This window comes from Fukomys damarensis, unplaced genomic scaffold (genome assembly GCF_012274545.1).
Source record: "Fukomys damarensis isolate Sample0158 unplaced genomic scaffold, DMR_v1.0_HiC HiC_scaffold_9, whole genome shotgun sequence".
NCBI classification, from domain to species: Eukaryota; Metazoa; Chordata; class Mammalia; order Rodentia; family Bathyergidae; genus Fukomys; species Fukomys damarensis.
Genome location: NW_022900921.1, coordinates 4,194,317 through 4,217,733, shown reverse-complemented (window position 1 = coordinate 4,217,733; position 23,417 = coordinate 4,194,317). Strand labels below are relative to the sequence as shown.

General features: G+C 54.9%; 1 protein-coding gene across 1 annotated transcript in view; it reads left to right on the top strand.

The window, feature by feature from the left end:
* The window catches only part of Fstl4 (follistatin like 4), a 525,946-nt gene that overhangs the window by 473,148 nt on the left and 29,381 nt on the right, over positions 1 to 23,417 (top strand). The window contains exons 19-20 of the mRNA XM_019209874.2: positions 8,991 to 9,157; positions 20,162 to 20,282. Of these exons, the coding sequence (XP_019065419.1) occupies positions 8,991 to 9,157; positions 20,162 to 20,282 (288 nt within the window). The remainder of the gene's footprint in view (positions 1 to 8,990; positions 9,158 to 20,161; positions 20,283 to 23,417) is intronic.

Here is a 23,417-nt window from a genome sequence, read left to right as displayed (position 1 = left end):
GACCACGGCCTCTTGCCCTATCTGCTGTCCCCACTGCCCCTCCTGTCCCCTTCCCTCGGCCACAGAGTACTTCCTCCTCTCTTCCTGATGGTCTCCTGCCCGCCGCCAGGGCCAGGATGGCCCTTCCGTGGTCACTTTAGGAGTGACCCTGTAACACACATCTTGCCATAAAACATGATAGGACATCGCCTGGGGCCTTTGAGGGGTTTCTTGTTCTTCAAATATATACATCCTCTCCCAGCTGATGTGGGGCTAGAACTGCGCCTCTGGTTCCCCGGAATCAGGCAGCAGGGCAGGAAGGAGGGAGCCCCAGGACCATGGGGTTGGCCTTCTCAGGAAACTCCACCACAGCCTTTTCATTATGGTGATAGGTTTCCCTTGTCAGTCAGCCCCACTTCCAGTGAGGGTTCAGTTAACTTAGCTGAAGCTTTCTCAGATGATGCACAGATGGCCTTTAAAAGTGTGAATCAGAGCATTTTAGCCTCTTGCCTAAAACCTCCTAATGGCATCTCGTGAAACAAAAACCAAACTTCCTTGCTGTAGCTGTGGGGCCTCTAGCCCTGCCCCATGCTCCTCTCACTACTGCCCCAGAGGTTGCCCCTCTGAGTCCACACTGCCCTGCCCTACTCCTGCTGCTCTACACTCTGACTCTCAACCCCTCTTCCAACCTCCAAGCCAGGCTACCAGGGCCGCCACCCCGCTGGCCTCCCCTCCCAACAGCTGGGCACATCTAGGGAGTTTGCTGCTTTGGTAAACCCTGGGAACAGAGCTCCAGCCTTGCGGCTTAGAACGGGAACACCAGGGCGCGCCCTGCAGGAAGGGGGTGTGGCCCGGCCTGCACCGCAGCTTGGAGGCCATGGTGCTTGGCAGGGGGCTGCTGAGGAACGGAGAGCAAGGTTTACTTTAAAGAATCCGGTTAGCAGGGCCTCCGAGGGCCAGCGCAGCACCCCCGCCAGGAGTTCATCAGTGCTATGGTGCACTCCTGGGACTGGAATCAAAAACAGATGTAAACTTCTCTCCAAAACGGTCTGCTGAGCAGCCTGTTTACAAAACACGGCTGTGCCTTGGCAGTCTCAGAAGGCTGGATAATTAAACAGAAAACAGGTTATATTTATTCATGTTCTTTCAAAATGCAGTGGCTTCTGCATTATGCACTCCTAAACGGCGGCTCAAGCTGGGGGTAGAGGTGGGTCTCCCTCCGTGGCGTCTCTGCTCTGGGGCCGGCTGGGCACGCCCAGGTCCAGGGAGTTTAGGGAGAGGGGAGTGGACAATAATCTGCCCTTCTTCCCTGAGGGTTTTTGTGACACCGTTGAGAAATCATCTTCAGGTCTTACAGAGAAGACCCAGAGAGTGACTCTAGTCCCCAGCTCACATCAGATGCCTGGGGAGGTGAGGGTGTCAGCAGGGCCCTCGGGCTGCCAGGGGTCCCAGCTCCCTCCCAGATTGCCTCACCTTGGAAACCCGCACCATCTTTTGAAAGAGGACTGACAAGGACAGAATCCTTCCTGACCCCCTTCTCAACTGCAGCTGAGTCCAGGGCCGAGGTGTTCTCTCTGTCTCCTCCATCACCGCCGTCTCTCCCCTGAACTCTGTACACCCTGGCGTGCGAGCCAGCCTCCTGCCTGTGTCCTCACCGGGCAGTGCATGACTCACACAAGTGCCTGGATGTTGATGTGTGAGCCTTTTAGCATGCAAATCAGATCACATTCCTCCTGGACTCGAGTCCTCCCAGCCACATTCCCATGCCTGAAATTACAACCCGAGTCCTTGCTGTGGGCCTGCCTGCTCCACGGGCTCTTCCTACATCTCCGACTGTGCCCAAGCCACACCCCATTGCCTGGTTCCCTGTCCTTCAGCCACTCTCACTGGTCTTCCTTAGCCCCCACCCTGCCTCGGGGTGTGCACAGTGCCCCCCTCAGGGCCTGACCTGGCTGGTGTCTCCACTTAAACGTTTCCCAGGCACAGAGCCTCCTCCACCACCTCCTGCATCTTAATGGGCCCCCTGCTGTTCCCTCACCACAGCAGCTTGTTGTGCGTAGCCAAAGTGCTTAGTATACCATGTAATTTGTTTGCAGTTCTCCCCAGCCCAGCAGGCAGGGAGGCGGGGCTGTAGCAGTGGAAACAGGTGTGGGTGAGGTCGTGAGCTCCCTGTGCAGAGAGCGGTGGGGATTAGAACAGAAGTGGGGTCTTCTCTGTTAGAAGGGCTGAGGCTTCCTGACCTCATGGCGCAGCCTCTCTGAGTCCCTCCTACATCACCCTGCCATTTCTTCAGTGGAAATACATTAACTTGTATTTCTTCCCCTTCTGAGGGGGTGTATTAGGTAATTATAACACCAGCTGCCGCAGAAGCCCTGAAATCTCAGCAGTGTATAGCAGGAGAGGCTGATTTCTCACCTTCCTCTGGTCTGATGGGGTCAGGCCACTGTCCGCCCACACCAGCCAGGGGGCCGAGCTCGCTGTCACAGTGCATGACCACACGCCCCCTCAGGAAGGAGGAAGATGGGAGGAGTTTTTCAGGGTTCTCCAGAGGCACAGAGCCAATAAGAGACAGATACATGCATGTTTCTGTAGCTGTACAAAGAGATCCGTTAGGGGAAATGGGCGCCATGATTATGCAGGCTGACAAATCCCAAAAGCTGCAGTTGACAACCTGGAGACCCCTGAAGGAGACCCGGGAGAGCTGGGGCACAAGTCCAGCTGCAAGGCAGCAGCTCCAGACTTGGGAAGGCAGCCGACCGCAGCGCCCTCTCGCTCATCCCTGTGTTTTCGTCAGGCTTTCAGCTGACTGGATGAGGCCTGCCACCTTAGGGAGCGCAGTTGCTTTATTCCTCTCCTGAGTCAGTGTTAAGTTGTTTTCAGCAGGGGCTGGTTTGAGCCAAGTCACCCTGAGACCTGGGTCTCTGCTGGGCCTCTGGCTTTTCCATCCAGAGTTGTTTGGATAAATACCTAGGCACTCCACGGCCGCTCAAATTGACTCATAGTCTAAGTGGGTGCTGGAGAATTAGAAGATGACCGGAGTACTTGGGAGCACATAGTGTTACCGGCAACAATAAAGAGATGAAACATGAAACTTTGTATCTCCCAGCTTGTTCCGTCTGTGATACCCGGAGTTGAGTCCTAGGAACAATGGAAGCAGGAGGGCTCCTGACTGGGGAGCCCGGGGACCCCACTTTACAGAGGAGTTTTATAGGGTGAAACCCACACAGATACAGTGTAGGCCACAGCCATGATCGTCAAATAAACTCACAAGTTGGGCCGGGGATTTGGCTCAGTGGTGCCACCGCCTGCCTCACAAGCACAAGGGCCTGAGTTCTATCCCCCCCATCCAAAAAAAAAAAGTTACAAGTACAGTCACTTAGGTAATGGTGGTCCAGTTGAGAAGCAAGTCACGTAACACGCATGGAGGGAAAGAATAAGGATTCTCCTAGGAAGAGGTGGGTCCAGAGGTCCTGGTCACCACCGGGCTGATCAATGTCTATCCAGATTGCATTAGGCCCAGTGTTTGTTCTTGGAGGAAATATGCAGGTCTGGTCATCTTGTCCTTATCTTGAGGCCTGGTTTTCAGCCAGTGTGTCTCCAGCCGCCACTCTGGTGCGTTCCACCTTTGTCCTGAACCCCTCAAGGACCTGGCCCTATCTGACCGCCTACAATATTTCTGCCTAGCTCATCTGTCTCTAGTAATCGTGTGGCAGCCTCTTGCTGGGGAGGTAGAAGCGGCCTATCTGGAAGGATTTGGATTCAGCCTTAGAGGTCCAGACAGAGTTCTGTGCTTCTGAGTAAATAGTGTGTAACTGCAGAAGGCAAAGCAGCCTGCCACTCACCACCACCACCAAGCCAGCAAAACCACTGGCAGCTGAGATGCTTTCTGGGAGCAGAGTCCGGAGGCTGTGGGAGACAGTAGGGCCCGGCTCCTGGACTGTGGCTCGGCAGGTGGGGAGGGGCAGCTGGCACCTGGCTCTGTGGAACCTGTACACCCTGCTGGCCAAGAGGCCCAGAGCTGGCCACCTCAGCACTGACCTCTGCCGCCCACCACACTGGAGGACCCAGTGCTCCCTGGAACAGTGACGTCACAGCCGTGGGTACCAAGCTTAGCTCTAGCTTCCCATTGTTCTGCACACAGAAGCCACAATGAGATGTGGTTTTTCCAAAAGCCAAAAATGTTACTGGCCCAGAGCTTGGATTGCTCTGCTCCCGGCCCTCCTGCTACACTAGACTGGGGCAGCTTGAGAGCAGCACAGATGTGCCTTCTGCATCCACCGTGGGGTGGCCAGCTCTGGGCACGTGGACAGGGCTCCCCGGTACAGGGCAGCTGGTCTCTGCCAGAGCGGGGGCCTCGTATCTCAGAGTCTCTCGGCAGGCCTTGGGTCTCTTCTCCATCCCCACATAACTGTGTCTCCCTTGCTGAGCTGCTGGGGCCAGGTCAGCAGGCGCCGGGGCTGTTTCGCTTGCCAGTATTTTCCCACTATCTCCTCGCACACGCTGGGTGCCCAATAAATAATTGTTGAATGAGCACTAATCACTCACTTGCGTAAAACTGCTTATTAAGTCCCTTCCGTGTGCCAGGCATCCTATGAAGTGTGGGGGTTACAAAAGAAAGGAAACAGATCTGGTCTCTGGCTGTGTGTAACTAAAAAAGATGTTTACACCAGACAGCACAACGTGATATAAATGGTAATAAAGGTGGAAGTAACACTGATCAGCACAAATCAACTGAACAAGTAAATTACTGTCAGATCTGCAGGTAATTGACTAATAAGTTCACTGCCGTTTCCAAAATAAGGCAAGCAGGAGGGACTGTGACAATAGCAGGAAAACGGAAACACAGAATTCAGAAAGAAGGAAACTCTGGATGCAAGTGCCCTCTTTCGTGGATGCGACACGTGAGGCTAAGCCAGAGTCACCGTGCAGACCGGCTGCACTTTGGCACTCAGAGCCATGGTGTGCTCTCCAACCTGTTACATCCATGTTAGCAGGGGCCCAGAGCAGCAGTTCTCTTGTGGAGAAAACAGAGGAGGCAAAAACCACACCCCCGCCCTGGGCCCCCCACAAGCAGGCACGGCTCTGCACCATGCTACCAGCGGGTCACGAGTCCTGCTTGGTCGGGGGACAAGGCCCGCACACTCTGCCCCCACCAACTCCACAGTGCGGCCCAGCAGTTGATCACACAGGTGTCACACTACGCTGCTGGCTCCCAGGTTGCCTCAAGAGTCCATTCCAGGGAGGGGACACATGAGGACAGCTAAGTGCTGGCCTGGGATCGCCCTGTGAGGTGCCGTGATTCTCAGGCGTGTGAACCTAAGTTTACCCTTCCAGGCTCTGTCAAAAGTATTGATGGACAGGTTGATTGAGCTTTTGACGGGGTCTTTTCACCAAGAGCATCATTTGAAAAATGGCAATGTCCAGGTAGGAATGTGTTCCATTAGTACCTTCCTGACCTAAGAAAACTAACACCAACTTGACGAGAATTTGAAAAATTTAATTTCTACTGCTACCCAGTCCCAGAGTCCTATCTGAGTGGGTGCTGATGGGTTTATGAGTGTCTCATCGAGTTTTAGTCAGTGTGAGAAATAGCACCCAAGATTAAGGGAAACCTGTAATAGGAACTAAAACCCAATTCTCCACCAGCTACAGTTGTGTGGCCTCCTGCTCTCAGGAAAGATGTATGTTAGCCTGTTAGGAGGAGAACCCTTCACTCCCTACCGCTGCCCTTCCTCTCCAAGTTCAAGTGTGCAGCGGAAAGGTGAGGGCTGCTGTCTGGAGCACCTCATGTTGCTGCTGTGGTCGGGGCCCCAGAGAGAGGTCTTGACCGCGGGCCCACCCGATGTGTGACAGACACCTTGCCGGCCATGGCCTGCCCAACAGCTACTGCGGGACACGGCGCCTGGCTGGTGGCCCAGGAAGGTCCATCTGCTGCGAACCGCCCCATACTGACAACCTCAGCACAGTGTGGCTCTGCCTCTTGCCTCAGGGCAGAGCAAGAGGAAGCCCCTGATCCTGGAAGACCCGACCCCCAGTGGGATGCATGTGTGAGTTATGAGCACCCAGCCTGCTCGTCCCCCTCCAGTTCCCTGCTCACCACGCAGCTTTCCAGGGCCACTTCTCATAGCAGGAGCATCACCTACCCTGTGGGCACAGAGCTCTGCCCTGAGGGACCACTCCCACAGCTGGGTCGTTTCTTGCCAACAACAGCAGTTCTTATGTGGACACATCCTCGTACCCCAGACATGGCGTCGCCCCTGGCCAAGCCCTCTCACTGTCCCCTCTTTATGCCGAGTGGCAGGCCCATCTTGCTGCCTGGTTTCCCAGAGACCCTTGAAACTTCCCCTCACAGTGGCCACAGAATCCTCCAAGGTCCACCGCCCTAGGAACAGCGCCAGCAGGAGCTGGGAGGGTCCCTCGCTGACCCTTCCTCAGACAGCTGCCCTGGAGATCTTGCTCTGCTGTACTTTCCTCTCAGGTCACCAGGGACCCCAGCAGGGTGAGAACCAGGCCTGGACTTCGCTGGTCCCCTACCCTCTTCTGTGCCACGGCAGGGGAGAGGGTCGGAGGAACGCAATTGCTACACCTGGACTGAGGGCAGCCCACCTGCCCCAGGACCTGCCCCACCACTGTGGGAGGCTCACCGGGACCGTGGGGTCCCCAGCTGGGCCTCACGGCCACCAGCAGCCCCTCCCTGAGAAAGCTGCTCCATGGCCTCCTCAGTTCCCTCAGTCTCCATTGTGGAAACTAAGAGCCACCTCCCTTCCTGCCTGTGCTGACCCCTAGGGCCCCGCCACTGATGCAGTCTCCTGTGTTGCTCTCCCTGGCGATCACCCCAGAGGCAGCCCTGGTCTTGCCACTGTACAGGGGAGAGGGCCTCGGGGAGGACTGGAGAGCAGTAAGTACAAGGCGGGGAGGCTGTAGGGAAAGGGTCCTGTTGCCATAAATCTCTCCCGAATTTTAAAAGGAGCTGGGGAATATTGACATGAATTAAATCCAATGAAACATTTACTTAATTAAACTTTAAGTGATCCAAATATTTGCTGTTTGGTAATATTTGTGTAGCTGACAGGAGCAGAATTACAATAGTTCTGTCAGTAGTTTTTCCTGTGAGAAGCTTCCATCTTCACACATGTACATGGTGGACAAGGAACCAGGAGGGGCCGTACCCCACCCCATACCCACCCGCGGCGCCTCCAGGGACACAGGAGGCTTGCAGTGTGCCCGACTTCTACCCTCCCCTACCCTCCAGGCTGGCCTCCACCTCTGCTGCCTCAGTGTCCACTGTGAGGCCCCCAGCTGCCCTGTGGGGCGCTGAGCCTGCAGCCCAGACACCGCGCCCCACCCAGGCCGGGATTCCTCCATCCCCACTGCCGCAAACACCCTGGGCGCCCAGGGCCTCAGTCTGGCGTCCACGTGGGCCCGCAGCACCCAGCCGGTGGGTAGGGAGCAGGCTGTGGGGAGAGCGCAGCTTCCTGCTGGAGCCCCGGGACCCCTCACTGGGCACCCAGTCTCCCTCCTCATGCCCTCAACCCCCGGGGTCGGGAGGATTATCCGCGGCCCCCTGGTTGCAGAGCATGGAGCCTCATGGCCGCCCGTGAAGGACAGGGTCCTCCTCTCCACCCTCCAAGGCTGGGCCTGGAGTCCTCCAGCAGGAAGTACTGTGGGGGCCGAACCATTTCCACAGATTCACACCCGCCCACCGCGCGGCCCGGGTCCTGAGCAGTCGACCTCGTGACTCACAGGAGGGGCGTGAGCTAAGAGGGCACTTGAGGGCCTTCGCAGTAATGTCTGCAATATCCAGCCAGTCTCATCTGCTTCCGTCACCTGGCGCTTGTGTCTCCTCCAGCGGCCTCCTTCCCAGGCGGAGTCGCTCTCTCCCAGGGTGCGATCGCCCCTCCCCTGGCCTTTGGCTGCTCTCCTTGTTTCTTTCCATCTCTCTCTTCTTCATCCATCCATCCACTCAGCACTGATGAAGAGGTCGGCGTCCACCTCACTGGACTCTGCAGGGCGGGGTCTGGGCCACTGCGTGCTGCTGGGCGAGGGGGACTTGGCTGCTCTACACCGACCTGGGGTGCGGCCTGTCACAGCTCCCAAGCCTCCCTCTGAATCCGGGGCCCAGCTTGCTCCGCTGTGCTTTGTCTCCACTGTTTGTGGGACACACCTGTGGGGGGGCCGCCCACACCCCAGTAGAGTAGTGGGGTGAACAGGGCTCCTGAAGCCATCCTGCCTCCTCCCTCTGCGTAACCTCCCAAGTGTGCAGACTGGGGGGACAGAGCCAGTCCCCCCAGTAAGCAGGTGGCTGTCCCCTCAAGCCTGATCCTATTTTTACATCTGAGCAGCCCGAGTTTGGGGAACTTTTCATGAGTCCCAAGAATTTTCGAAAGCCCGTAATGGCCAGAAAATATGTTAGACCCTGCCCATTTGCTGAAAGAATGATTCATTTTAATGCCAGTTATCAAATGCAAAATGGCAAGGAATCATGACTTTGTCAGCCCGAAGTACACTTCAAAACGTTAAAGGCCACACAGTGCATGGCCACAGAACAGAAATCCAACTCCAGGTTCAGTGAATATTCAGGCAGAAATAGACACAAAAGTCAGCCGGTCCACTCCCCTCCCCGACTTCAGACAGTGCAGCCTCTGAGTGGCCCCCAGACGGACGAGACATGGGCCAGGCCACCCAGCAGACCTTGACTGCACTTAGCAGGGTTCCAGCTTCATTAGGCCGGGAGCTCTGGGCTGCAGTCCCTGCTCTCTGTGCCATGGCCTGGCCGTCTTGGCAGCCAGCACTCTCCGCTCTGCTGGCAAACGCACAGCCATGCAGCTGCTCTGTACATCAGCTGTGTATCTGTTTTGACTCACAGAGCCTTTGGGGCATCACCCAGCAACGTGCCCATCAGTACGTGTGACATTTCGGCCCCGTCCCAGAGTCACTTAACAGCCGTTGGCTCTGAGTTGAGACTCCATGCCCCAGGGACACTCCTGAATCCTTCTCCTTTCCCTCTGCAGAGGTGGTTCAGCTCAGCCTCGCCCCCGGGGACAGGGTCAGCATGACCACCGTGACTGTGGGACTGAGCACGGTGCTGACCTGTGCCATCCGAGGAGACCTGAGGCCACCCATCATCTGGAAGCGCAACGGGCTAACCCTGAACTTCCTGGACCTGGAAGACATCAATGTAAGTCAGCTGGCGCTTTTGGGCTCGGATGTACCTCGAAAAAGTCAGTGGTGTGGGCAAGCGTGTGGCAGTGGCAGTGGCAGAGGCCGGAGAGAGGTGCCTGCCTTGGGGATGTTCTCTGCTGGACAAAGGAATGAGGGCTTGATGGTTTAAATCAGTGATGGCGAACCTTTCGGAGCTTTCAGTGATACAAACAGCCTGTTGCGGCACTCATGCCACAGGTTCGTCACCACTGCTTGACAGAAGAGAGCTGCCGAGTGCAGAAGCTCAGCAGGGCACCTTCTGTACTCTGAGGACACCAGCAGCTGGGCTGGAGTCCTGACATCACCTACGTCCACTTCATGACTAATTCTTTAACCCACTGACCCTTGGGGAACCAATTTATAAGAAAAGCAACATTAGCAACTCCTCCCTTCTCCTAGACTTGAAGAGGTGGAATAATTCAAGTATATTTATTGGTCCCGGTTTGGCGTGAGGGGTAATGTGGCTTCCCAGAAGTTCACGGGAGAGGACAGTGATGTCACATGATCAGGGAGTTGCCAGGTCAGCTATTGGGGCTTGGGCTGAAAAACAGGAATATAATTTTCAGGCAGAAGAGGGGGATGCCCTGGTCTCCTGGACTCAGAACTGCACAGATGTTCCCCTGTGGGATGCTTGCCCCACATATGGAAGACCTGTAGGAGAACATCTAGAGGCAATAAGGACAGAGGGCATGACTGAGCCGTGTGGCCCCATGGGTTGGACCAACCCAAAGGACCAAGGGGTGTCCCATAAGGACACAAATGTAGGCAGAGCACCATGCCAGCCATCAGCCCTGCCCCACAGTGGAATGAGCCATTCCAGGGAGTAGAGAGCCTCCCATCCCTTGGACCATGCTGGCCAAGAGAGGGCAGCTACAGCCCATGACCTTGAAGGTGCTTCCAGAGCTGAGACTGCTTTCGAGGAGAGCAGTGCAGCCTGAAATGCTCCAGCAATGCCCAAAGTCGGGACTCTGAGGCTCCCTAGGCCCTGGAGATGCAGGCATGAAGATGAAAAGAGAAAACCACTCAGGAGGGCAAAGGATGCCCCTTGTCACATGGTGTGGGGTTGCTTCCTGCCATTCTCCCTGTGCTGCAGACAGCCAGGGTCCTCGACCTCTCTGGACGTCAGTGCAGCTCAGTCCAGGGTGCTTGATAGATGGGCACCGGGTGGACAAAGTCCTTGGTCCTCTAGGCCTGAGATGGCCTGGGCTCACTCATTGTCCTAATTGTAAAGAGTTGGGTGTGCCCAGGTGCATGTGTGTGTGTGTGTGTGTGTGTGTGTGTGTGTGTGTGTGTGTATGTGTGTGTGTTGGGGTGCACATTTATGTGTACCAAAGCTCTCAAGGTGGGTGTCCGCTCTTAAACGCATCTGTCCAGTAATGATTCATTGAGGGCTTGGACAGGGCCACCTGCAACTGTCTCAGGGTCCATGTGTGTTAGTTGATGCTGTATTTAAGGACACCCGGAATAGAGGCAGAGGCAAAACTCCTCTTAATGTACTTTCCATCAGTTAATTAAATTACCTTGACAGTTTTTTCTCCTCCTTGAAACACGCCTGCAGCACCAGCTCAGCTGCACTTGTACTTTTCACAATCAGGTTAGCAATCTGGGTAATTGTGGGTACAGCCCAAGATTAATGTCCCCTCGTTACCTCCTAGCAAATGCTGCTGCCCATGGTTAAGTCAGCAGCCTGCAGAGGCAAACAAACACCCATGAAGTGGACACAACACACGCCTCCCCCTGCCACAGGGGAGGAGGCCGCCGTGTGCTGGAGAATACAGGTTCCAGGGTCACAGGTCTCCCAGTCTCAGCTGTGCCACTTACTCATTGAGAACCTTGGAAAGGGCCTTTGGCCCCTCTGAGCCTCAATTTCTTCATCTTCATCAGCGAAATGGGGATAATGCCTCATAGAATAACAGTGAAGGTTAAGTGAGGTAACACATGTAACGTTCTTAGCATATACTATTTCGTAAATGCCAAATATTATCATTCTTACTTACATGAATGTTGTTGCTATAGCTGCCGTTAAACAACAAACTCAGTACTTTACAGCCAGAATCCCCTTGAGCAGCCAGCAGCAGCCCAGCAGGCTCCCGGGCAGGCAGATATGGCTCGGAGATACCCTGTGGCTTGGAGTCAGGGCTGGGGATGCCACTGCCCTCATCAGCCTTGGTTCACACAGGGAGACAGACACTGACCAGCCTCCTCCGCTGCCCGAAGCGGGCTCAGCTCAGCCCCTGGACTTTGTTGAATCAATGGGGAAGTGGAGATGGTGACCTCAGGCCAGCTCGGGCTGCACACAGGCAGGAAGCACCTGGCGCCCAGAAGTGTGGCAGCCCCACTTGGGGACAGTGAGGAGACCGAGCCGTGTCCTCGGGAGACACAGGATGTTATCATAGCAAGAATGGGTCGGAGGAGAACAGCCCAGGAGAGCCAGACTTCGGAGCAAAGATTCCAGGGTTAGTGGGGCTCCCAGAACCCCTGAGCCTGGAATCCCAGCACTCCCCTCCCCGCCCATCGTGTGCCATGAAATACCAGCCCTGGTGGGGGCAGTGTCATTAGTGGCCCCCCGGAAAGTGGATCTGCTTTCAGAACAAAGGCAGGGACAGTAGAGAACGCAGAGGTGTGGGCCTCCTTTTTTGTCATTTGTCTGAGACATCTTGATTGGCAACAAAATATTAATCACTTTTTCACTACTCTTTAATGAGACGCTTTCATGGGCAACAAAATATTAATTTGTCTTGTCTTATCTGTTAAGAATTCTGTTAATGAATTCAGTCACAGAGCTATTACCGGATGCCATCCTAATGACACATGTAATTAAACTTTCCTGACTTGCAAACATCAAAGGTGCCTTGAGCATCAGAATAATATTGGATCAGAAAGCGAATGTGCCCCGCAGCCCGGAGGCAAGTGAGAAGGCCCCGCTCGGAATCCGAGGGAGCCGTGCTGCCGGAGTCCCCAGGCCTGCAAGAGCCACGCAGACTCAGACACGGGACCTGTCTTGTGGACTCACTCACTAGCGCCAGGGAGCCACAGAAGCCCCACAGCGGGCTTCCACAGATGCCTATTCCACTCGGGCAGGGGCTTTGGGTGGCAGGGGCTTTGGGTGGCCGGGGGAATCAGGAGAGAGGAGCGTGGAGGCTCAGGCTGGGCCAGGATACAAAGGGCCTCACACATTAACGTGGTCAAATGTAGGTACTGCCGGAGTCCCAAGCCCTTTGTGGACTAAAAGGTACCCAGAAATGCAGGAGCCCTGCTGGGTTCTTGGTCCTTCTGCTCTCTCACTTCCTGATTGGCACATTCGGAGTGGAGTCGTGGCCCAGGCTGCCCGGCATCTGCCCAAAGTTCCTGCCGGGTAGCACGTGGCCTTGCCTGGGTTTGCAGAGCCTTTGGAAGCCCCTGTGATGTGCCTCCAGAGGAAGCCCAGAGGTCTCCTGGCTCGGCCTGCAGGGGACAAATCCAAGGCCCAGAGCAGAGAGGGCAAAGCCCCAGACTGGGCAGCAGCAGAGCACCATCCAGTGCCTCTCACTGTGGTTTTCTGGATTGTGCTTCTGTTTGTTGGGTGAACAATGGTTAGTTTCTGCTCCTACTGGTGCTCCCCAGGGCAAAGACGATATAGCCTGTGATTTATCTATTTCCTAGTCCACAGTGTGTTTTGTTAGTTTTTTCACCAAAACAGGTACAGGTCTAGACATGTATGTGTGCATACACACACATGCACACACACACACACACACACGCGCGCGCGCGCGCGCGTGCACACTCGTGTAAGTCTCAAGGAACCAGTCGCTGCCCTTGCCCAGGAAGCTAAGCCGGGGTGGCCACAGCAGCATCCTGATCTCTCCCTGCCCTGGGCTTGGGCCAGGCTTACCCCTGAAGAGCATCCAGTGCCTGCCATCCCACTGTAGGCACCAGAAGCCAGTGCTCAAATCGCCCAGGCCTGCACATGACACAGTGCTGGGGGAGGGTGCTGCCACGTCTAGGACACAAGTGACACATGTGTCTCCCTGCCACTGGAGCCCGTGATGGGAGCTTATCCCTAGGGAGAGCTCTCTGGCCTGGTACCAGGGCTGCTGGGAAGCAGGGAGAGGGTTACCTTTGGGGACTTTCTGGACCCCGCAGTCACACAGCCGCTTTGGACCCTCTGGGATGTCACGTTCTACCCAGAAGCCACATGAGCATCTTGCTTTCGGAGCATGACCACACCCTTCCCTGGCCAGCCACCCCCTGTGGGGGGCAGAAATAAGCTTGGGGGCTGGGGCGAGGCCCATCTCAGGCAGATCCATATGCTTCTCCTGCTGCCCCCGCCCCTCATTGGGTGTGCTGGGCCAGGGTGTTTCTGCAGAAAAAGAATGCAAACCCGCCCTGTGCCTGGCGCTGTGGTTCTCTGACCACCCAGGTTACACAGCAGCCACTCAGGGTAGCGTGAGTTCTGCCTCAGCGGTGTCACCTCCCTCTGCTCCATAACTGTCTTCCTCACTTCCCCTTGATCTTAAAGGTCCAGACACGAGCCAGGAGAGGGACAGAAGCAGAGGAAGGATGGCCCCAAAGTCAGACAGTGGACGATGGCTGAAATTTATCACTAGCACTGAGCTGCCCCGGTGCCCAGCGCTGGGCCCTGTGCTGGTCCCTCGTGCGTCTCCTCCGCCCTCACGGTGCACCTCCAGGCAGGGGGTCTGTGTGCTCAGCACCGCGGAGCTGGCCCACCCGCCCAGCTGGCTCTCCCTGGGTTCCCTGGGTTCCTCGCTCGTGGACCCCAATACCTAGAGCCCAGCTTTGCCACAGCTTTTGCCCCAGGGCTGATCGCATGCACTCGCGCATGAGGCCACGTGCACAGCCCTGGGCTCGCATCAGCTGCTGGCCTTTGGCCCCAGTAAATCAGGGTAGCAGCATAACCCAAGAGCAGCATGTGGAATTGTTTAGCCAGGGTTTTCTCTGGGAGAGGAAACATTTTTCTATTGTATTTTTCATTTTTTAAAAAAGCCTACCATGCATTCAGTATATTTCAAATAACTTAAAAGAACCACTTTTTTTTGTTGTTATGCATGTGGTTTTTTTTCCCCCCACTGAATCTCACTATTTGGGGCTTTCAAATGTTGGCAGGCAGAAAACAGCGATAAAAGCCGAAACACAAAGCCCATTAGAAGAAAGTAGCTGGCATTGTTTGAAGGGTGTGTTAAAAGGTTCTCTTTTCCCTATGCCTAAGTGGTATAAAACTGGGAACAAATAATTCTAATGAAGCATATGCTTTCTGCAAGTGCTTCTTTGAAGTGAGTTATTTAAAAGACCAAAAGAAAATGATTTATGAGCTCATGACTCATTTAATTTTTATTGTCTTTATATGAGCCAGTCATGAATCCACTGTAAAAGATGAGAGGCGTTTGATTGGCATGGAGAGCTGTTTGCAACTCGATAGACAGTGGTTGTGGGCTCTGAATTGAAATCATCTCATTAAATGGCGGGTACATTCTGTTACGCCATCTTGGGTAACGCTATGCTTGAGCTCTCACAGGGTGTGGTCAGTGCTCTCCGGCTTGTGTTGAAGACACTGGTTTTATTGAAACATCTGGGCCCTTGTGCTCCGCATGGGTTTAAAGTGGCCGTTTCTGCATGGAGCGATCTAGAAGATGCCATCCCGTGCCCCTGCGGCACCGACCCCAGGAGCTGCAGGCATAGCTCTGCCCCTGCCAGCTCCCTGGGCCTTCGCTTTTGGGGGGCCTCTCAGGTAGCTTCCTCTAGGTCATCTCTTTTCCCTCTCCATATCGCTTCAGGAACTGAGTCAGGTCTGGTGGCTGTAAAGCAGATATCCTTCAGGAAGGTTCTGGTTCCGCTTCTAGACTCAGAAGGCAGAGCCCGAGGCTGACCACAGGGCCTCTGCCTCCCTGAGCCCACCTCTTTCACTGCTGCCAGAGGCCCATCCAGCAGAGGCTGCTGACCAGCTCCTATCAGGCTGGAGCCTCCTGAGATAGGAGCCCTTCCCGCAAGGGGCCTCTCCCTACCCTGTCTGGTGCCCCTTCCCAGCCTATGCAAGGACATTCACATTCAGTCTGCATTAGGCTCTGTCCGCTGCCGACCATGCTGCGTCTACCATGCTTCTCATACCTGTGATCTGTGTGAGGAGTTCTCAGAAGTGACGCATCTCAGTTCTGATGGATACTGCCCAGTCTCCCTCCAGTAACGGATGAGACTTTTAAACACCAGTCAGCAGGAAATACCTAACTGAAAGTCTTCACGGTCACAGAAATGAGCCACAGAGGGGAATTTAACCAGGCCTTTCCGGAGTGTTCCAAGGACAAGTGAGCTGTCGTGGCTGTGAGTGTGGCCCAGGTTAGAGCCAGGGGCTGGTAGCCTTCTCTCCGGGGGACTCGTGTTCCAGGCGCCTGCTGGAGAGGGGATGTAGGCTTCCCAGGCAGGTTCAAAAGCCAAAGATCTGAAGCCCCATTCCGGGCTGCAGGCCTGTACTTGTCAGTGGGCTGCACCAGCTGCTGCCCCTGCCTCACGAGTCTGGAGCGCTGGCCAGTCAGGAGGTGCCCGCCCTCTGGCCTCTGCCACTGTGATAAGCCAAGTGCCCAGAGGAACGTCTCAGGCGGGAGGCTTCGGTCACAGGAACCCGGGCGCCCGTGTGCACCAGGTGCCGCAGTTTGTCCCCCATGTGTGGGACGTCAGCACTTACACCACTGGGCCAGAACCCCCCGTTTGAGCTTTGAGACAGCAGTGAAACCGAAGAGAGGAGCGCACACAAAACCGTGTGACGTCTGCCACTAACTGCAAGTCAGAAAACGGCACTCCCAAGCCCCCCTCGGGTTCAGTAACTTGCTGGAAAGACTCACCCAACTCGCCCAAAGCTGTTATGCTCCAGTTTATTGTGGGGAAAGAGTACGGATGAAAATCAGCCAAGAAGAAAAGGCCACTCGGCAGAGTCCAGGAGCATCCCAGATGTGGAGCTTCCTGTGTCCTCTCCTGGAGGGTCTCGAACACGAGGCTTTCCCAACACCCGGGCGTGGTTGTATGTAAAGGGGTTGCCAGCCAGGAAAGCTCGCCCAGCCCCCACACATCCCACTCGCAAGGTGGACCATTGGTCCACAGCCCCTCAGAGGCAGGACATTCTGCTTGACCTGAAGACCCCGGGCAAACAGAGCCCCCAGGAGCCAGGATGACCCGAGGCCTTGAGACCCTACGCAGGAGTTGAGCACAAGACCGGCCCTCCCTCTGCGTGGGGTTAACGCCTCACCGTCCTTCCTTGCTGTGTGTGCCCCAAAGCCAGCGTACTAGCCGACGCTCCTCCCTTCGCGCAGCAAGTGACACTCAAGCTCTGGCTGTGCAGCGTGAGCCACACGACTCCCTGAGGATGATACAGCAATGCACAGAAGTGAAGCACGCCACACAGACTGTCACCGAGTCCGCCAGCGCCCACACACCCTGAATCCTGGAGAAGCCAGGAGCTTTTCCCACAGCGGCTTCTTCAGTGCCTCTGACCCCACCCCCGGCCTGAGCCTGGCAGGGGCGGGACAGGCCCACCCAGGCACACACATAGCCACTGCAGCCCCTCCCAGGAGGACTGGCCCCAAGTGTCCTTGCATAGTGGCCAGTCTGTCCTCCAAAGGGCTGGACAGACGGGGACAGCACAGGAAGGCCAGTGTTGGTGAGGCGGTCAGCGGTAGAGAGCCAAGGTTTGGTGTGTGCGAACCGGCTCACACATGGTCACGCTCACGTCTCCTGCGTGTGTGTGTGCTCATCGTGCATGCGTGGACAGTGCGCGTGTGCTCGTGGAGCTCCTCCATGCCCCATGGATCCCTCAGTGCAGGGATCCACAGCGTTCAGCTGCTGGAGCTGAAGAGATGCTGGGGTGCGTGGCCTTCTAGGGAACAGGAGAGAGCTGGAGCAGGAGAGGTCCCCCTGTACTCCGTCCTCTCCAGAGAGAGCTCCCAGGAAGAGCAGAGGTGGAAAAGACCTGAATGAATGTTTCTGAGTTTTAACTTGGAACATTGCAAATATTGCTAAGCAAACTCTAGTGTCGCTCTGGAGAGCTCGTGCCTACCGCTGGGTGGTGAAGAATGCGGCACTGATGGCTCCTTTTCACGTTATTTATACCTGACTCTCGGGTGGCACTGTGACAGCCTCCCCCGTGTCGTCTCAGCTCCGCTATTGTTTAGAACGTCTGTCTCACTTCATTACTTTCTTTAATAAGAGCAGAAACTTAGCAAACAGCATTTTAAAGGACGAAAGCCATGTCTTTAAGTGAAATTGTCTCTTTCCCAAGAATGGATGTACGTCAATATAAAGAATTTGTCTAATCTGGCATCTGTTTATTTCTGGAAAGAACCTTGATTTTCCTAATACATTTCTATGCATCAGAGGGGAAAAAAGCTATCCATAAAAACACAATTACAGAGATGCAATCAAGCATTAATAGCAGTATTCAGACACCTCTCAACGTTTGGAAGAGGAAGAATTGCAGGTTTAGTTTTATGTAGCTTCTTATAAATCAATTTTTAAAGTCATTCTCTCACATCCAGTGAGGTAAATTTGATTTCTGTAGCCAATATTCATATCAAGAAAACAATACACACTTTGTTCTATAATTAGATGATGCCTATTGTTTTAGCCCAGAGACATTATTTTATTTATTAGTCAGGTTCTCCCCAGAGCCTACGCCACAGGCTGCTAATGTGTTCCATGCCTACATAAGAACCATCATGCAGCCAGCAGCCCGTGCTGTCCTCACGGGCTGGTACACCCCATCCGCACGGTCACCCAAGAAGCACGCATACCTCTGCCAGCAGGACCCTCTCCTGGCAGGTGGGAAAAGCAGAGGGAGAGGGCGAAGAACTCTGTTGTAGGCACACTGATGGTCATCAGCTGGGTCTGCAGCTCTTCCCTCTCCCGGAGCTAAGACGTCTCTTCTGTCCACTCCAGAGGCCCTGGCCCAAGGAATGCAGAGAACTGTGAGCCTCCAAGGCAGGGCAAGGAAGCAGGGACAAGGCTCAAGGCCAAGCTTCTGCCTTCCCACCGGCCACCACATTGTAACTTCGCATGACCGGCCAACCACTGTGGGACTGGGAGGGCGGAAGATGGCCACCTCCGTCTGTAAACCAAAGAACTGGAGCTTCCTGTTCATGCAACAGATATTCACTGAGAGCCACTGCATGCCAGGCACTGTGCTGGCCCTGGGGACAGCACTGAACACAGAGCCCGAGAAGACCCCCATCCCTCCACGGGGCTCGGCTGCTGCCACGGGGAGACAGGCAGCAAAGAAGGTAAATCCAGCACTGAGTGGCAGTGAACTGGCAGAGTGTGGGCCACAGAAGACTCCGCCCCTAGAAGGACAGCGACTGGGCAAGACAGACAGGCAGGCGTGGGGAGGGAGGGCCGCAGGAAGGGGCTCCAGCCTCAGGGCCGCAAGCTGGCACCTCTCGGCGCCACCTGCAGCGAGCAGGGGCCCTCCGCGGCTGGGGCCTGAGGATGGGCTGCACAAGGAAACAGCACCTGCTCAGAAAGGACCGTGCTGAGCTTTTGGGGGAAGAGACTGCAGAGGGCAGCAGTGGGGTCTCTGAGCCCCCAGGATGGGATGGCAGTGGCTGTGCTCAAGGTGAACACAGAGGGTGTAGTTGAGAACAATCAAACTGGACTGTGTTCTCAGGGAGAGCCCTGCTGACTCGCCCACGGGTGCTGGGGCTTTCAGGGGTTTCCTCAGGGATCAAACGAGTTGATGCCAGCCACCCCTTGATATCCTGGAGGGCTGGGTTAGGACCCCAGGGGATGCCAAAACCACAGCTGCTCAGATGTTCTGTGTAAATGGTGCAGCATTGCATATAACCTCCAGCATCCTCTGTATTTCACAGCATCTCTAGATGACTTACACTACCTGACACAGCGCAAAAGGGGCAGAGACACTTGTTATGCTGCATTCCTTAGGGACAAGAAAAAAGTCTGTGCCGACAATTTTTTTTTTTTTTTTTTTTTTTTTGGTACTAGGCATTGAACCCAGGGCCTTCACCCTGAGCTCCATCCCCAGCCTTTTTTATTTCTTATTCTGAGGCTGGATCCCACTAAGTTGCCCAGGCTGGGATCAAACTTGCCCCTGCTTTGTCCTCCCCAGAGTGCTGGGGTCACGAATGAGCACCCACACACCCACCTCGGGCGCCACCACACCTAGCTCAGACATCTTTTCCCTGAATGTTTTCAGTCTGTGGCTGCTTAAATCTACAGATGCAGAACCCGAAGATAAGACGCCAAGTTCTGGCTCCTGGTTAAGCTCTTGTTGTGGGTGCTAACAGGGTACCACCCTCGGATGCTCTGTAGGAGCTTCACACTCAGGGTAGCCTGAGGAAGTGGGGTCCATGCGTCCAGCAACCAGGGGCGCCAGGGGCCTGAGGCCGGCTCCAGCAAGAGGCCATGCATATGAAGAAGGCTCAGGAAGACGGTGTTGAGGGAAAACCCAGCAGCCCAGCCCAGGGCTCCCTGCTGGAAGCTCTGGCACTGCCCTGAGGACAGAGTCTGCCCTGGGCCCCAACATGTGGGCATCAATTAGTTTGCAAGCCCACCTCTGATCTAGGGGGAGATCGCACCCACCCCACAGTCCTCTCAGGATGCCTGGCCTCCCACTGCACAGCCTCCCGCCAAACGTATTTTCTCCCGACTCAGATTTTGACACAGGAAACCACTTAGACTAGAAATATGTCATCCCATTGACTAGCCATTAACTTTTCATAAGCAGCTCAGGTATAAACCTTTGTGGCTTTGTTATGACACAGGACAAATCAGCCATCTGCTGTCTTCTTTTCATTATCAAGGTTTTCACAGAATGGCAGGAATGGGGCTCTCGTAAGGAGAGCGAGGTTTCAGTCAACCTGAGGGGTTCAGGGGGCCCCTCCAGCACAGTGCTTTTCCTCTGTAGCCATAAGATTTCCATTTTCCTGGAAAAGCAAGAGATGCCTACTGGACTAAAAGGCCAATCTCACTGTCATCTTTGCCCATGCAGGACTTCGGGGAGGAGGACTCCCTGTACATCACCAAGGTGACCACCATCCACATGGGCAACTACACCTGCCACGCCGCAGGCCACGAGCAGCTGTTCCAGACCCACATCCTGCAGGTGAATGGTTAGTAAATGGCTCCGTGCATGTTGTCTCCGCGAGATCCCCCAGTGCTGCTCAGAGCAACCCTCCCCTTCCTGTGTTCTGTCACCCTAAAGAAATGTCTAACGCAAAAATATCCCCTCTCTCACAAGTGGCTGGGAAGGGCCTGTTGACTGGTTGTCATGTCAGACTTTACACAAAGCCTCCTGGGATGATGAACCCAAGAGCAAGGGAGCTGAGGGATGCAGACAGGTCGGGCTAAGATGCTGAGGCCCCAGCAAACCCCTACATAGGGTGGGAGCTGCCACGGTCTCAGCTTGGCCACTCCAGCCATCAGAATGAGCCTTGTCTCCCCACGGTTCTATAGAAGATCAGCACCCAGGGGAGTTAGCCCTGTCCAGCCAAACCCTTCCCTCCTGTCACCCCACAGGCCTGAGCAGAGTGCACATGCACCAGGGCGCGATGTAGAAGCACAAGCCAGCCGAAATCCTCTGCACCAGGGCTGCTGACCCCGCAATAACACAAGCAAGGTGTTGGGAATTATTACATGATTCCCCGTGCCCTTCTGTGACTCTGGGATTCAGGGTAACGAGGTGCTCAGCTTACCTCTGCATTTTATACTTGCATATCCCCAAGCCACATCTTATTAGTATTCCTCTGAGCTGAGCCACATTTAAGCCTTCAGGTTTTGTGGCTGTGCTTGTTGGCCTTTGATGAAGAATCTGGGATCTGCCAGACATAACTCAAGGACTCCTAGTTATGACACCCTGGTGAGCCAGCCAGCCTAGGATTCAGGGACGAGTCTACCGTGCAGCCAGCAGGCAGGGTCTGCAACTCTTCCCACAGGGCCGGTCCAGGGACAACTGGTGACCAGGGGCTGACGATGCTGTGAATGTTTGTTTGCAAAATAACTGCACATGGTTTACTCTGGGTGGCTCAGGTCCACTAACAAGGCAAAGTGCAATCTGCAGATACGCCAAGACCCTCAGTGCAGCCCTCCCCATGCTGCCCCCGCTTTGCAAGAACCAAGGGCCACAGCCTAGTGCCAGAGAAGGAAGCCTTCAGGCCGGGGGAGCTGGGGGTGGGGGTGCTGAACATGGAGGATGTCCTTGAGCAGCTCAGGTGAAATTCAGTCCGGTTGCCCCACTGTGCTCTTGGAGGTCGGGTTTGGCTTCCTGCGACCCAGAAGATTGTCCAGCTTGCTGAGTTGAGGCCGAGCTGAAGCCATGACTCCGCAGCTATGCAGACAGCATTGCTGTGTCCCCTTCCTCCGGCTCTTCTCCTTAATCAGAAGGAAGACTGGAATGGGAGGATAAGGAAAAGAGAGGAGCCAGGCCAGCTGCGTGGGCAGGAGCAGGGGCCGAGTTGTTTCCCCCGAGACACAGAGCAGACCTGAGCCAGCAGCATGGCTAACAGAGGCTGAAGACACGAAGCCTGAGCCATTCAGGTCTAGTGCCAGGCTGCTGCTTTCTTGAGAAAAAGTCTTAAACAAGTACACAATTGCACCTATAAAATGGCAATAACAGTCTCTTGCCATATGGGCCTGATGACCCGTGATACACCTAAAATACTTGGGAAATGCCTGGCGTGAGACACCAAATCCAAGGTGGGGTGGTCCAGGTATTTGGGGCTTTATCTCAAGCCATATTGAGCTGTGGATGATGGACACCAATGGGCAGAGCTGGCAAGATCCAGTTGGATCCCTTGCAAAGTCGGGGTCACCACCCTCTGGGAGCTTCTCCTCCGTGAGTCTTCCCTGACATAGTTTCCCAAAGCGAACTCTTTCAGGAGGCTGCTGCTGCTCTCACATTATTAGTATAACTTGCCCATAGCCCAGGCCTCCCCAAGATCAGGTCCAAACCCTGACATGATTTATAACTTTGTGCAAACTCCCACACTGCTTTCCTAGGAGGAGCAGGAACTTCAGACATAAATGATTAATCCATTAAATTAAAAATACCCTCGACCTCCCCATAGTTCAGACAAGTAGTGATTCGTTCCCAGAACACAATCATCATCTCCAAATCTGTTTTTCACTCCAGCTTGGTGCTTTTGTGGCTGCACCTCTTACTTAAGGACATACTGAGGCTGCCTTTTTCCCCGGCAGTGCTAGATATTTCCCAAAGAAAATGCGCCTTGGGGTTGTATCTTCATTTGAAGACTGCAAAATTTATAAGAAAACAATGTGTTTGCCGAAGATATATTAATTACAAATTATTTTCAGTATTCAGATTAGGCCAAAAGTTGGGGGGGCGCCGATCAGAGCCAAAGGGAAATAGCTGTGTCCTTGCAGTATGGCTGGGAGAAAGCTGTGCCTTCCCCATTGCTCTGGCAGGGCCAGCAGGAGCCGCAGAGCCCCTGTGCCGATGCCTGCCTGGCCTGGGCAGAGGCTGCTGCAGACTGTGGCATCTTAGGAGCCAGCTTCTGCCCATTGCAAACAGGGAGGCCTCACTCCGAGCCAGGCCTGTGCCTCCCCACCGCAGACCCCGCAACTGTCTCACCGCCCAGGAGACACTCACGTGCTCTGAGCAGTGGCAAGCACCCACCCAACTGAGCAGTGATTTAGAAAAAACCTTCGTAGTCGTTATGGCACATGCCTGTAGGCCCAGCGATGTGAGAGGCTGAGGCAGGAGAACTACAAGCCCAAATGGGCACCTTAGTGAATTTAGTGAGATCTGGTCTCAAAATAAAAGCTAAAGGGCTGTGGATGTGGCTCAGTGCAAAGGCCTTAGGTTCAATCTCCAGTACCAAAAAAGTTTTTTTTTTCCTCAGTCAGTTCAAGGCAAGATGGGCCTCTTGGCTTCTCGGTTCCTTGGGTTTGCCTTTCATGTCACTACGCTCCTCCTGCAGAACAGTGATCTGTGAAGAGCCAGGGAGCCTAGGTCCTGCACCAGCTTGGGTATCCAGAGCTCCCTGCCTTGCCTGGCCCGGCACTGTCACTGCGCCCCTCAGTGACCACTCGGGAAAACAAGGGAGGCCTAGCCCACTGCGTCTTCCTCCCTAAGAGTCCCAATTCCAACATCCACCTCACGGCCAACGCCTGTCCTCAGATGCCCACACAGCATGCACACACACACACACACACACACACACACACACACGTGCCCTGTAGTCTGGTCCTGCCCACCTGAGGGCCTCTCCTCCTGCCACACTAACACT